General features: G+C 38.1%; 1 protein-coding gene across 14 annotated transcripts in view; it reads left to right on the top strand.

The window, feature by feature from the left end:
* KIF21A (kinesin family member 21A) overlaps window positions 1-13,192 on the top strand; it is a 184,673-nt gene extending 171,481 nt beyond the window's left edge. For all 14 annotated transcript variants that reach the window (XM_043496647.1, XM_043496633.1, XM_038406479.2 and 11 more), the window contains 4 exons: window positions 1,470-1,587; window positions 4,010-4,180; window positions 7,618-7,817; window positions 11,921-13,192. In XM_043496647.1, the coding sequence (XP_043352582.1) occupies window positions 1,470-1,587; window positions 4,010-4,180; window positions 7,618-7,817; window positions 11,921-12,014 (583 nt within the window). In that variant the 3' untranslated portion in view covers window positions 12,015-13,192. The remainder of the gene's footprint in view (window positions 1-1,469; window positions 1,588-4,009; window positions 4,181-7,617; window positions 7,818-11,920) is intronic.
* Window positions 13,193-13,643: the final 451 nt, after the last annotated feature.

Here is a 13,643-nt window from a genome sequence, read left to right as displayed (position 1 = left end):
GGCAATATCAATGTCTTAGGCTGAACAAGCTCATAGGTCAAAATCCAAGGGATTAATTCGTCCACACTATGGTTATTACTGACCCAATACAAGACACTCTGAAGTGATTGCCTAATTACTATTAGGCTGAGTCTTTGAATTAAAGATTGACTTTTTAAATTAGTGGAAAAGAATAAAAACGGGGTTGAAACGTGATTGAAACGTGAATTTTAAATGAAAAGCATACAACCTTGTTCATTGGTCTTTCTTAACTCCCCAGTCATTTCCCCTGCTTTCCTTCATTCCTTCTCTCCTTTCCCTGTTCCCCATCCCTGCCTTCACTACAGGTCAGCAAACTAAAATGTACATAATGGGGAGCGGGGGGACTATAGAAGCAAAGAAGATGGGGCTGTGAGATTGTGGAAATGGTTTTAAAAACCTTTTGACTCATTTTCTGCATTCCTTGCATCTCTCCTCCCTACTACCCCCAGGTCAGCAAAGCCTTCCCCTCAGAATAATGGTCATTGTGTTTGCACTGAGATAATCCCAGCCCCACACAACCCCGGTTCAGTTCTGAAACACAGCTCAGAACAAATACACATAGGTTGATACTGCCAACCCTTACTGCCTGAATACTCACTCATGCTCCAATCCTGCAATGAGTTATGTGTAGGTAGCGCCCTCTTTAAGTGAATGGTGCTCTCTGAGGAGCTTATTGTAGGATCAAAGCCATAGCAGGCACTTTGCCTGGTAGTGAGAATCTGCAGGATCAGGCCTATATATAGCAGCTACACTGGAAAGAAGAGTCATTTTCTGTTCAGTCAAAATGAGTCAGAGGCAAGCAGTTTGAAAATGGCACAATGAAAATACAGTTTAGAGTAGCCCACCAGGGTGCGGAAACTTGCATATTTAAGGTAGTTACTGAAAAATGATTTTGCTAATGCCTGTATTCAGACTAGTAGTGGCTATCACCTAATGCGAGCAGCTGGATTTACATAATATATGGTAATTGAAAATAACCAGACAGAGGTTATGCAAATCAGAATACACACACCCAGAAATGCTCAGAAAGCGAAGACTAGCTAAAGTGGAAATAATTGCCTGTAGTTAGAATTATCTGACATAAAAGTAGATTTTTCAAACAAGCTAAGCATGTATTTATTTACATTTACCATGATTGGGCATGCTTATTGCGTGAATTTCCATGTGTGATGGGTGTGGGAAGGTGGAGAAGACATCTGGAAACCTTGTGAAGAAAAGAGCAAAAACGCAGAAAATCCATTTGGCCAGAAACTGTCTGTGCTATAAAACTGTACAAATAGATCATATTTTTCAGCATATCCAATGGAAGTAATAAACCTCCAAATCCCCACAGGGTCAGACACTTTTGAAAATGGAGCTGCATTCAAGTTTAAAGCTGGTTAAAAATTAAGAATATTCTTCTTCACGTTACCCCAACCTCTCATTCACTCCTTTTCTTCTTCTTAAAGATTCCAGTCTACAGGAAAGTTAACTGGTCACCTAGGTCCTGTCATGTGCCTTACTGTAGACCGCATTTCCAATGGACAAGATCTTATCATCACTGGCTCAAAGGATCACTATATAAAGGTAATACATCTTAGTATTAACATTTTCTCCTTTATTGTATTTTCACTTGACCAGTAGGGGCAGGGTTTATGATTAGTGTTACTTCCATTTTCTACCTTCCTCTCCCAACATCCCAAAAAATGGCAGCCCATATGGAAAATATCATGTAATGCATATTAATATGTTTATTAATAATACCAATTTTATAGCACTTTCCATCTGACAATGGCCCCACTCAAAAAGTATATAGCAGAAACAGTCTGATGAAGGGCAACAGCAATTTTTAGACTCGGGGGAAAGACTTCCGTATCAAGAGAAATTAAAATATTAGGGCAATATCAAAAGTGAGAAGATGAATAAGTAGTGACATAATAGATATACACAAAATATTGAACTGTGTACAGAGGTTAAATCATAGAATATCAGGATTGGAAGGGACCTCAGGAGGTCATCTAGTCCAACCCTCTGCTCGAAGCAGTACCAATCCCCAACTAAATCATCCCAGCCAGGGCTTTGTCAAGCCTGATCTTAAAAACTTCAAAGGAAGGAGATTCCACCACCTCCTTCAAATAACAGACCATTCAGGAACTCTCTTCCTGATGCACTGAATGATGCAGGGATCCTGAGGAGAAAATAGCATGTGATCATGTAATTAAATAATGTACATTATGCACACCCAGACAGAGGCAGAATTAAGCTTATGCAGGCAAAGTTAATTCTAGTATTTTCTAAATTTTGAGTGCCTGACTTGGCCACCCAAGTCCTTTTAATGTCATTGTATTTGTATTGTAATATGTTGTCAAATTAAGATGGAAAAAGGCCAGCAGGTAAATCCCTCTTAATTTAGTGGGAAAGATTGTTATTCTCTTAGAGGGAGATTCTAAAATATGGATGGAAACTTAATTTATTTCAGTGGCTTCATGTGTATTAAAATACTAAAAACAGAACATATCACTGAAGTGAATGTAATCTTTAAATGAAATTAGCCTTACATGTCTTTCTGAGACAGATGCAGCTGTTCCATGAATTTCTAATTGAATGCTATGCATAATGACTTTTTAAAAAAACAAAAAAAACAAACCTTTAATTCATTTAAGCTTTTTTGTTTGTTTGTTTTACATTGTCAAGTAATCAATTTTTCTTTCTTATAAGTTTATTTATTGTAAAGTGCTATTAAGGTAACTAAGTTGCATGACACAGAGCTTATTTGAATGGAGCTAATGGTCTGTTATTTGAAGAGCCTGCATTCTGGGGCCCCGTTCTCCGAGAACTGGGAAGGAGAAAGGTACATGTGGCTCAGAGGAGACATCAATACTTAAAGGGACAGAACACTTATAGAAACAAAATGTTCTGGAAATTACCACCTCTTCCTACAACTATCCACCTCTCAACTACAAGACAATGCTTCCACCCTTCTGCTCCTCATACTGCTGCATGCTCCTTCCCTGAGCAATCAGAAATTACTAACAGGCTATCTGTGAAGATACTAAGGCTGAGAGGAAAGATGTTCCTCTGCTACAAAGCAAATAAATACTGGGCGTTGGTTATGTATTTGGACATATTTTTATAATACAATTAGAAGATTATCCATTGATCTCCTAGTGAGTTAGCACTTTTGTATAATTCCCACTTGCAGTGAATTCAGTGAAGCTCTGCTACATTAATTGAGTGGGGCTCTGCCACATAATTTATGTACTCCATGGTACCCTGGGTCTTGCCCATAAGGAATGAAACTCTCCAGCTCTTTCCTAATTTTCCTCCTATAAATCATTCATGGTGGGTATATCTACCCTGCAGTGCAAGCCCAGATTCAAACTCAGGCTCAAGCCTAACCCTTCCTTCTGTCTACACACAAATGATGCCAACTGAGGGTTTGGCTCAAGAGTCACAGATCCCATGGGAGTGCAGGGGCTGAGCCTGAATCAAGCCGGGACCCATGGTTCAAGCTCTATTGCTTTGCAGTTTAGACACGTTTCAGAGTAGCAGCCGTGTCACAGTCTCACTGGACTCTTGCTCTGGAAGTCCACCGAAGGGATTCCTCAATCCCACGGGCCAACTTTCTTTGTCCTGTGGACAGTCAAGTTTGTTGGACAGTCCAAGTTTCCCTCACTGCACCACAAACAAAAAGCTAGAGCAGCCACGTTTTGGAGGGCACTAAGACTGGAGTATAAATCGTTGGACTCAGGCCCGTGTGAGTCCAACCTTCAAGGTAGGTATTGGAATCCCAACAATTACAAAATGAGTGTAGATGCTCAAGCCTAGATTAACAAACTCAGGGTCTGCTAACTCGAGTTTTGCTAAACCTTAGCTTACATTACATTATCCCAGAATATATTCACGATAGCTGCATGGTAGAGGTGAAATGAGTTCTCTGATTTATTTTGTTAATTGCCTGCCAAAAGAAAATAGCATATCTGAATATTTATTGCTATTCTTGTTCCAGATGTTTGATGTAACTGAAGGGGCTCTTGGAACTGTTAGTCCAACATACAATTTTGAACCACCTCATTATGATGGGATTGAAGCACTTACTATCATTGGAGACACCCTTTTTAGTGGGTCCAGAGATAACGGAATAAAGAAATGGGATCTAGCTCAAAAAGACCTGCTTCAGGTAATGTAAAACCAGGGGGATGATCTGAGAATTGTGCTGTCGTACTTTTGTGTGTATTTCATACTTTATAAATTTGTGCTCAACCAGTCACTACCTACTTTGCTGCTGCTGTTTTTAATTTGTTAGGTAAGTGTATTGGGCAAATGGACTGGACTTGCGGAGCTGCTTTTCATACTAGGAGCACCATTGCTTTCCCATTGCTGTAGTTGAAGTGGAATGTCAGAAGACTGACAGTGAAGTGGTTTGTCCTCCATTAGTAGAGCACAGAACATGTACTTTAATTGGCTGGCTTCAAGAGAATTGTTATAAACACATGAAATTACATCCTCATGGAATATTCATCTTAACTTTCTTGTTGTCTGAATTGGTTTATTAACATCAGTATTGTGGAGAATATTGAATTGAGGAGTAATTCGTGAACAAAATTTTTAGTGTTTCCTAAGTAACGGTTGTTATAAATCGGGTTTCAGAGCATTTTCACTGTATACCCTTGGTTTTACTTACAACTTCCAAAAACGTTCTTTTTTCTGAAACGTTTTCTTACATGGTCTTAACTGAAAAGTGCATACATACGTATGTGTGTAAAATTATAGCTATAATTTTTCAAAACATCTCTTTAGCTACATGTGACTAGAAAAATATGTTTTTCACTCTAAAAAAATTGTCATTTATTTTCAATAGTATTAGGTTAAAAACAATAGAACTTTGAAGTGTAGCTTAAATGATTTTCAGTCTGGAGTATCTCCACAATCACACTAAAAAAATGTTGCTTGGACAATAGTTCTGAAAGTCATTGGAAAAATTAACCTCGGATCATGCTCAGTGGGTACCTGGCAGGATTTGTACCTAACAACATCTTGGTTTGGTTTTGTTTTTTTCCTATGACATACTGCACAGTCTTTGACAGACCTTTTATTTAAAACATTTTGAGTGAGGTTCTATTCTGCAGCACAGAACTGAGAGCCTCAGGGCTAAGGCAGCTTTAAGCTATCTTTTGAGACCTCCTGATTCTGGGCTGCTTCAGGGGCTGGAGAGGCCACTGACATTAGTGGATGCCTGTCTAAACCTCCCTGGGCTGCTGTATGGGCTGCAGCTCCACAAGACTCTGCCCCTATCTCAGGGCTTGAGGGAGTCCTTGAGACAAGACAAAATTATTTAGGCAAGTCAAAACTAAAGAAAATGTGAAAAGCAGCAAATCTGATAAAAAGAAATGCTTATTTTACACAGTGCACAATTTGTCTGTGGAACTGATTGCCACTAGATCTCATTCATGCCAAGTGCTTTGCAGAGCTTAGCAATTCTTGAAAAAGTATTGGACGTCTATATAGGTATTGAAAACATCCACAGTTATATTAGTAAGGATTAAAATAAACAGAAGTTATTCCTTCAGGGCATAAGAGAACCACTAACTGATGAGTTTAAGAAGAAACTTCCTGTGTGGACAGGTTATTTTATAATTGTGTCTTGCATGTTTTTTTGTGTCTTTCTCTGAAATCACTGGTCAGATCTGGAATGGCTATTCCTATTTTCCTATGTTATGCAATCTTAAGGTTGCACAGTTAAAATAGGAGTTAAAGTACAGAAATTCAGATTCACACAAAAATGTGTATTCAGCCATGTTTGTACGTATGTACATCCATATATTTTATAGCATACATTTGACCATATAAATAAAAATATATTAAGCTATACATTTAACAAAAAAAATGGGTAGAATAGGAACAAAAATATTATATATGCATAATGTGAGCAAATAAATGTTGAGAATCATAACTTTTACATTTCAAGACTGATTAAAATATTGTGCAATATGAACTTTGCACTGATGTATTTGTTCACATATATAATTACGTACATAGTGCACACTTTCTCTATACTATGGTGATTTACTATATAATGAACTGGATGTATTCCAGTATACAAAAGGCAATATATTTTATGCTTCCTCATATAGTGTGTGTGTGTGTATGTATATGTATATGTATATGTATATGTGTGTGTATATATATTTTGTTGTTTTATGCTCTATTGTTAGTACATATCCTGTTATCTTTATAATTTAATTGTTAAATTCAGAACAGCATGACAGAGCTCAAAAATGGTTTTGAACTTCTAGTTTTTTCCACAAATACTGCTTCAGAATATGTCATGCGTTTATCTGCAAATGCCTAAATATATTCAGAAAACAGTCGGAGACATTTTAGAAAGCAGTGTGAGCCTGGACGCTTAATCTCAGAGATTATTTATGCTTTCAGGTTTTTTGGTGGAGTCAGTAATATTTTGCTCTACCAAATGTCTCAGCCACTTGGGAGCTCTGTAAATAAATTTAGCAATAATTTTATAACCTGATGGCATATATTGTATTATATAACCTTTTCTGGCAATAAAAACACCTGGTTTGTAATGCTGTATGTATTCTCATTGTGTACTACATGTTTTAGCTCTGCTCTTGACTGTTTTTGGCATGACTATTCCAGAGGGGGAGAAAAGTGGAGTCAGAAGCCAAAGCTAAAGTTGCTATAAAATTTAATGATGATGGAAGTTATGGCTCGGTCCTGTTCCCATTGAAGTCAATGGGAGCAGGCTTGGGCCATTAGTTCACTGCTCTTGGTCTCAAATGAATGTTGTTGGCATCCTGTTTGGGTACCTTTTTGCTTTCTGAATCAGCAGTGTCTCTCCTCAGTAAAGGAAGAATGTGTTTTTAATAAGTGTTCCTCATCCAATGAAGTGAGCTGTAGCTCACAAAAGCTTATGCTCAAATAAATTTGTTAGTCTCTAAGGTGCCACAAGTACTCCTTTTCTTTTTTGCGAATACAGACTAACATGGCTGCTACGCGGAAAACTCAAATCTATTTATAATGCATAGGAGGGAGTGGGGAATGGAGGAGAGGGGATGAGCTTTAGACAGACAGTTTCACAGTTCCTTAACTATTTATATACAGCTGGCAAGTATCTTACACATTTGCAGCTTTAGGGGTAATTTTCTTTAGTCTGAAATGTTTCTGCTGTTCCACAATTTGTTTTATATGCTTATCAGTAAAATGCAGAATCTGAACATTCAAATATACAATTATTCTGTATCTACAACTAACTTCTCTTGAAATTCAACATGGGCTGAGCAGGTAGATATCAGAGTCAGTACTGTGCATAGTGGATTTTATTCCTGGTCTGCGATAGCACTTAGCATTTCACACATTCAAAATTATGTACAAATGCTAACTAATTTTATTATATAAAAACTATGTGTGGTAGGAAAGCTTTATCGCTGTTTCGCAGAGAGAGAAAGTGAAGCAGAGAGATTGGGACGTACGCATGACCACATACCTAGTCTGTTGCAGAGCTGGGAAATTGAGATTAGAACTCGGAACTTCCTGATGCCTAAACCTATGCTCATTCCTCTGCCTTATAGCATGATTTGTGTATCATTTGTTTTTCAGCAAGTTCCTAATGCACACAAGGACTGGGTGTGTGCTCTTGGACTGGTGCCTGGCTCCTCTGTTCTTCTGAGTGGCTGTAGAGGAGGTATTCTAAAGCTCTGGAATGTGGATACATTCACACCAGTAGGAGAAATGCGGGGACATGACAGTCCGATAAATGCTATATGTACCAACTCCAGCCACATTTTTACAGCAGCAGAGTGAGTTTGCATTCTAATGTTTTCCATACATACTACTTTCTCTTTCTTCATGTGTAACTCAAATTCTGCACAAACAAATTAATTCAAAGCGCTCACAAGTAAGCTAGTCACTTCACAGTAAAAGCAGAAAGACAAGTTCCATGCTTCAAATTGCTTACATTCTGTATAATATATTATGGAGACCTTGGGCCATCCACTGCTAGAATATGGCATCAGAACATTCCTATAGACCAGGAGACAACCCAAAATGTCATGCTTATGTAATGTGAGCACACAGTATCTGTGCTAAGCAGAAACTCCGAATATGGCAACTTCTTACTGTCCTCCTTTAATGTCTCAACGTGAATACTCTAGTGAGTAATGCATCATAAGGTAGAAGTGAGAAATGTCAATGATTAGTGACAAAAGGTCAGATCTTCCCATTGCACTCCCAGTATCTAAGAGCCTGAGATAGAAACATAGGCATGTTTAGGTAGAAGCAACATAGATGGAATCATTCCCTTACTCTTGTGGAAAAATCAAACATGCTGGAGACACCATAAACAAGAAAAGTATCTAATTCTAGAGAAAATGCAGGCGTTTGCATCAGAGCCTAGGCAGACAGTAACTAAGGTGAGCACAGGGCCTGCCAAGCCAAAATTGTTAAACTTTGGTGTTATTTACTGAGGCATTAAGACTTTAAGAAATACTGAGATGCCACAGCTCATTGATTGGGAGCTGCCAGTGCTCTGCGTTTATGAAAATCAGGCCATGTATATTAGGTGCCTAAATATGGGTGTAGGTGTTTCATTGTATGTATTTATGTTTGAAAATGTTGGTTATATACCTTTTGAAATGTATATCATACATAAATCTGATGTTTGTGTGTTTATTTAGATTTTAAATAATTAAAAATAGGCCTATCCCAGGCTCCAGGTACCCTTATGCCTTATTAATAATGCGATAAAAGCCTAGCGATGTTGTTAATTCCAACAGGCAGCCAAGTACCTACAGAAATTTCTTTCTTCATTGTTGTGGGAAGCAAAGCCTTAGCTTTTGGCAAAAGCCCACTCCAACAGATGCCACACGTAGTATGCCCAAAAGGTCACCAAAGGTGGGCTATTTCAGGTCAGGGAAGGAGTAAGTTCCGGAGTTTAGAGCCCTGCCAGCTGACCCCAGCCTTTTATAAGGACAGCCTTTTATATGCCTAAAATACAGTATGTGAAGTAAACAATTATTTTGTCAAGTAATAGATAAGTCAAGGAGATAGACAAAATCTGATAAATATTTACATCAGGTTCATATCTGTATTAATACATTTTTCACAGACTATATGGCTACTAACATAATTCAGATCTTTTCATTTTTCTCAAAAGGTGATATTGATATGTTGTTTAACATGTGTTGCACATGTTGAAAGGAAAAACATTTTTAAAAAACCCTGAATAGCTTTACAAGAAGTCTCCTCCATAAGGATTATGGCATAGAGCTCCAGAATTAGGGTCCTTCCCTATCCTGGGTGACTGAGCACCTTTTTATTTTGGCTGAAACTTCCTGAACTAAATTAGCTGGGATTTGGGCATTTAAATGGGTGCTTTGTCCTGGCCATTCAGGAAGAAAGATAAAATGCAATCTATATAGTTTTTAATTAGAACACAGCATTATTCACTTAGCATATCTAGGAATACCTGGCAATAAATCATGCAGTGCAAGTCACCATTTTTTCCTTAATCATTTCTGCCTATTTGGGAGGGCTACCTTTGTCCTCCCACCTTCCCAACCTGGTCCCAGCCAGCTCGCTGCTGGAACCCTACCGCTATCCCCTCATATGATGGTAAAGAGGGAGGGTTATCTCTCCCTGCTGTACCAGACGTTAGAAGCCACAGCTCTTTCCAGCTTCCTTAGGGAATGACTCCCCCTAATCCCACTTCCAACTCCTGTTTATCAGGGAACTGCATCCCCTCTGTAACAAGCGCCTACTCTGGGTACCTGACACCAACTAAGTTGTGACATCTTGATGTAACCTTACCTACCTCATCAGGTCTCAGACATGCTGTGGGGAAGGTAAAAACACCCATCCTGCCTCTGGCAGTGAGGGAAGAATTCCTTCCCAGTCCCAAAGGGAAAAGGAGACTAGCACAAGCCCAGAGCAGATCATAAATCCCAGTTCTCCTCTGATCCCATGGGCAGGGGGCGGGTGGGGGGGCTGCTGATCGGTAACTGAAAAAAATCCTTGTAGAATGTATAAATATTCTCCCTCTCTCCCAGTGCATATGGTAGGTCAGTGTCCCTACCTGGTCCCACCACTTCCTGTTCCCCTTGGCTACACTCAGGTAAATCCCCTTTTCTCTCAAATGTAATAGGGACCCTTAAAGGAGCCCCATCCTCCTTTGCCTGCTGCCTTGCCAAAGCATCTCTGCATTCAGTTGTGATGAGCACATTGGTTCCTCCTGTTTTCTCCCGGCCTGCTCCGCTTACCATGCCCCAATACTGCCTCTTAAAATAACATGACTTCTACCCAGTGCAGACTGAGCCCGTTTCATTCCCTTCAACTTAAGCAGGATTCAGCCTGTCATAACTATAAAGGGAAGGGTAACCACCTTTCTGTATACAGTGCTATAAAATCCCTCCTGGCCAGAAGCAAAACCCTTTCACCTGTAAAGGGTTAAGAAGCTAAGATAACCTTGCTGGCACCTGCCCCAAAATGACCAATGAGGGGACAAGATACTTTCAAATCTGGAGGGGGGGGACAAAAAGTTTGTCTGTCTGTGTGATGCTTTTGTTAGGAACAGATCAGGAATGCAGCCTTACAACTCCTGTTAATTTAGTAAGTAATCTAGCTAGAAATGCGTTAGATTTCCTTTTGTTTAATGGCTGGTAAAATAAGCTGTGCTGGATGGAATGTATATTCCTGTTTTTGTATCTTTTTGTAACTTAAGGTTTTGCCTAGAGGGATTCTCTATGTTTTGAATCTGATTACCCTGTAAGGTATTTACCATCCTGATTTTACAGAGGTGATTCCTTTACCTTTTCTTTAATTAAAATTCTTTTTTTAAGTACCTGATAGATTTTTCATTGTTCTTAAGATCCAAGGGTTTGGGTCTGTGTTCACCTGTACAAATTGGTGAGGATTCTTATCAAGCCTTCCCCAGGAAAGGGGGTGTAGGGCTCGGGGGGATATTTTGGGGGAAGACGTCTCCAAGTGGGCTCTTTCCCTATTCTTTGTTTAAAACGCTTGGCGTTCGCAGCATAGGGTTCAAGGACAAGGCAAAGTTTGTACCTTGGGGAAGTTTTTAACCTAAGCTGGTAAGAATAAGCTTAGGGGGTCTTTCATGCAGGTCCCCACATCTTTACCCTAGAGTTCAGAGTGGGAAAGGAACCTTGACACAGCCCTTCACCTAACCTATGGAACTTTTACAAGTTCAGGTGTTTTTCTAAAGTTAGGATTTAGTCCGCTCTTATAAATCTATTTTATAAATACTTTGGTACATTGTTTCCCAGACTCTCGTCTGTAGAGATCTGACTGTTCATATGTTCCAGTTTCCAGCTACTACTTTTTAATTAAGACTTCTAACTATAAAGGAAATACTGTTCTAATGCTACTTTGCTATGTTAGTAATTTCTGTAGTTATGTCAGCAATGTAGTGTGAAGTGCTGTGTTTGTACAGCACCTAGCACAATGCGGTCCTAGACCACAACTGGAACTCCTAGGTGCCATGATAATACAAATAATAATAGTAACAATATGAATGGAAGAGAAGGTGGTCCATGCTGTGAAAAAGTTGAAGAACCCTTGCTGGTATACCTGAGATTAAGAATCTTATGCAGATGACAAATAGCTCTATTACGAAAGAGTTATGTTGGCCTTATTTCACTAGCAATATATTCCCCTATACAAAATACTTGAGTTAAGGAAATATCTGTCTTCAAACAAACAAACAAAAACCCAACCTGACACTGATGCTGGCTTGAGGCCATGCTTACATAAAGATCAAGAAATGTCTAGGACAAAAATATATATTTAAAACCAACTTGAAATAAATTGACAAGCTAAACATTTCCAGAAACTTGGTTTTTTTCTTTTTTGCTCACTTTTTCTGTTTGATACTAAAAATGTTTTACAGTGATCGAACTGTGAGGATCTGGAAAGCTCGCAACTTGCTAGATGGACATCTCTCTGATACTGGAGATGCAAATGAAGATATTGCCAGTAATTAAACATGAATTGAAATGATGGGCACAAATGAATACTGTGATAAAATGCTGTGTATTCTTAGTGCACTTTGCTGTGCATTTACTGGGTAAACACTAACAACTGGAATAAACTGGAAAATGCAGCTGAACCCAGCTAGTAAATATGTGTTGTATTCTACTAGCATTGATATCCTTAGAACACTTGCCCTGTATACTGTATTTAAAAATAGCCTATTGGTAATATACTTGAGTCTCCCTGATATGTATATCTAATGGCTGGATTTGTGTGCATATATAACACTTGTAATTTAAACAAATTGGAAAGTAATCTGCTCTAATAACAGTCTCAAACCTGTAACCTGAAATACAAAACAAAATACTCTTGTACTTCACTCTCTCAGACATTCTGATGAGCTGATTTGTATCTTGGGATAACATGGGAATGATGCATACCATACTAAGCCTTTAATTAAACTAGACCTTGGTTTGAGATTGTTAAAGGCTACCTATATTGATGTTATAAAAGCAGACTGAATAAAATATCTGAGAAAGTTGTTAGTGTGACAGATATTTTTGATATGACTGTTTCTGGCTAACAGTGAATGCTATATGATTTGTGTTAATGTTAGCATATACTCTTTTTGACCAAAGTTGTGTAGCTGTGTATACTCTGTGCTCAGGACTAGAACTAAATTGCTGTTAAATTGTTACGTTTTATTAGTGCTTTGCCTATATTCTGTAATGAACAGCATTCTTAATGTCATAATAGAAGTATATCTTAATCTATTTTTCTTATGAACTTGTTTTTATCATCTCACATTTTCTTTTTTAACAGCAATTTGTCATTCATTTTTATCTAATTTTATATGCTGCTAAAAATATTTCAGATGCACTATGTTTTGCAAACCTTGGCAGTGACTGAGAACTGTACCATCGACATTTGGAAAAAGCTATGTAAATAGATGGATTGTAAAAAGAGAATATCTTATCTTGTGCCTACGAGGATTTTAACATGCTGCAGAGTGTGAATATTGAAAGAGGATGTATAGTTTATCCAGCTGCTCCAAATATTAATTTGTAAATTCTGCAAGTTTTAAAAGTTTATGTAGATTAAAAAACAGTGTTTGGATTTTTTTTTTTTGGCGGAAAATATCAGCCTGTAACTTATGTAGGTGAGGCTTAAATAAACATGTGACTGTGAATTATTTCTCGGTGCATTTTTCACCATTCTGTCTGTAAAGAATACATTGTTAGAGTACGCTTCCTGACGCCAAAAATTTTACATGAAATATGCATTTTTACTTTTTTTTAATGCAATAGAACAATCTGATGAGTAAAATATTCCATAGATTCTACTTCTATACGGCTTCATTGTTCTAATTTCCCATTATTATTTATTATGCATGTTACAATAACACCTAGGAACCCCATCAAGGATTAGGGCCACATTTTGCTAGGTACAGTACAGACTTGTAACAAACCAGACATTCCCCACCCCAGAGAGCTCACAATCTAAATTCTAGACACTACACAACAGGACAAGAAAACAGACAAAAGCCTTGAAGTTTTCTATTAATTTTTGTTAAATGAATTTCCATCACATTAAATCAATTTGAAAAGTAAATGAAAATTCATAAATCTTCTCAATAATCT

This window comes from Dermochelys coriacea, chromosome 1 (genome assembly GCF_009764565.3).
Source record: "Dermochelys coriacea isolate rDerCor1 chromosome 1, rDerCor1.pri.v4, whole genome shotgun sequence".
Taxonomy (NCBI): domain Eukaryota; kingdom Metazoa; phylum Chordata; order Testudines; family Dermochelyidae; genus Dermochelys; species Dermochelys coriacea.
Note: the sequence above shows the minus strand (reverse complement) of the source record. Positions and strands in the feature narration are given on the sequence as shown.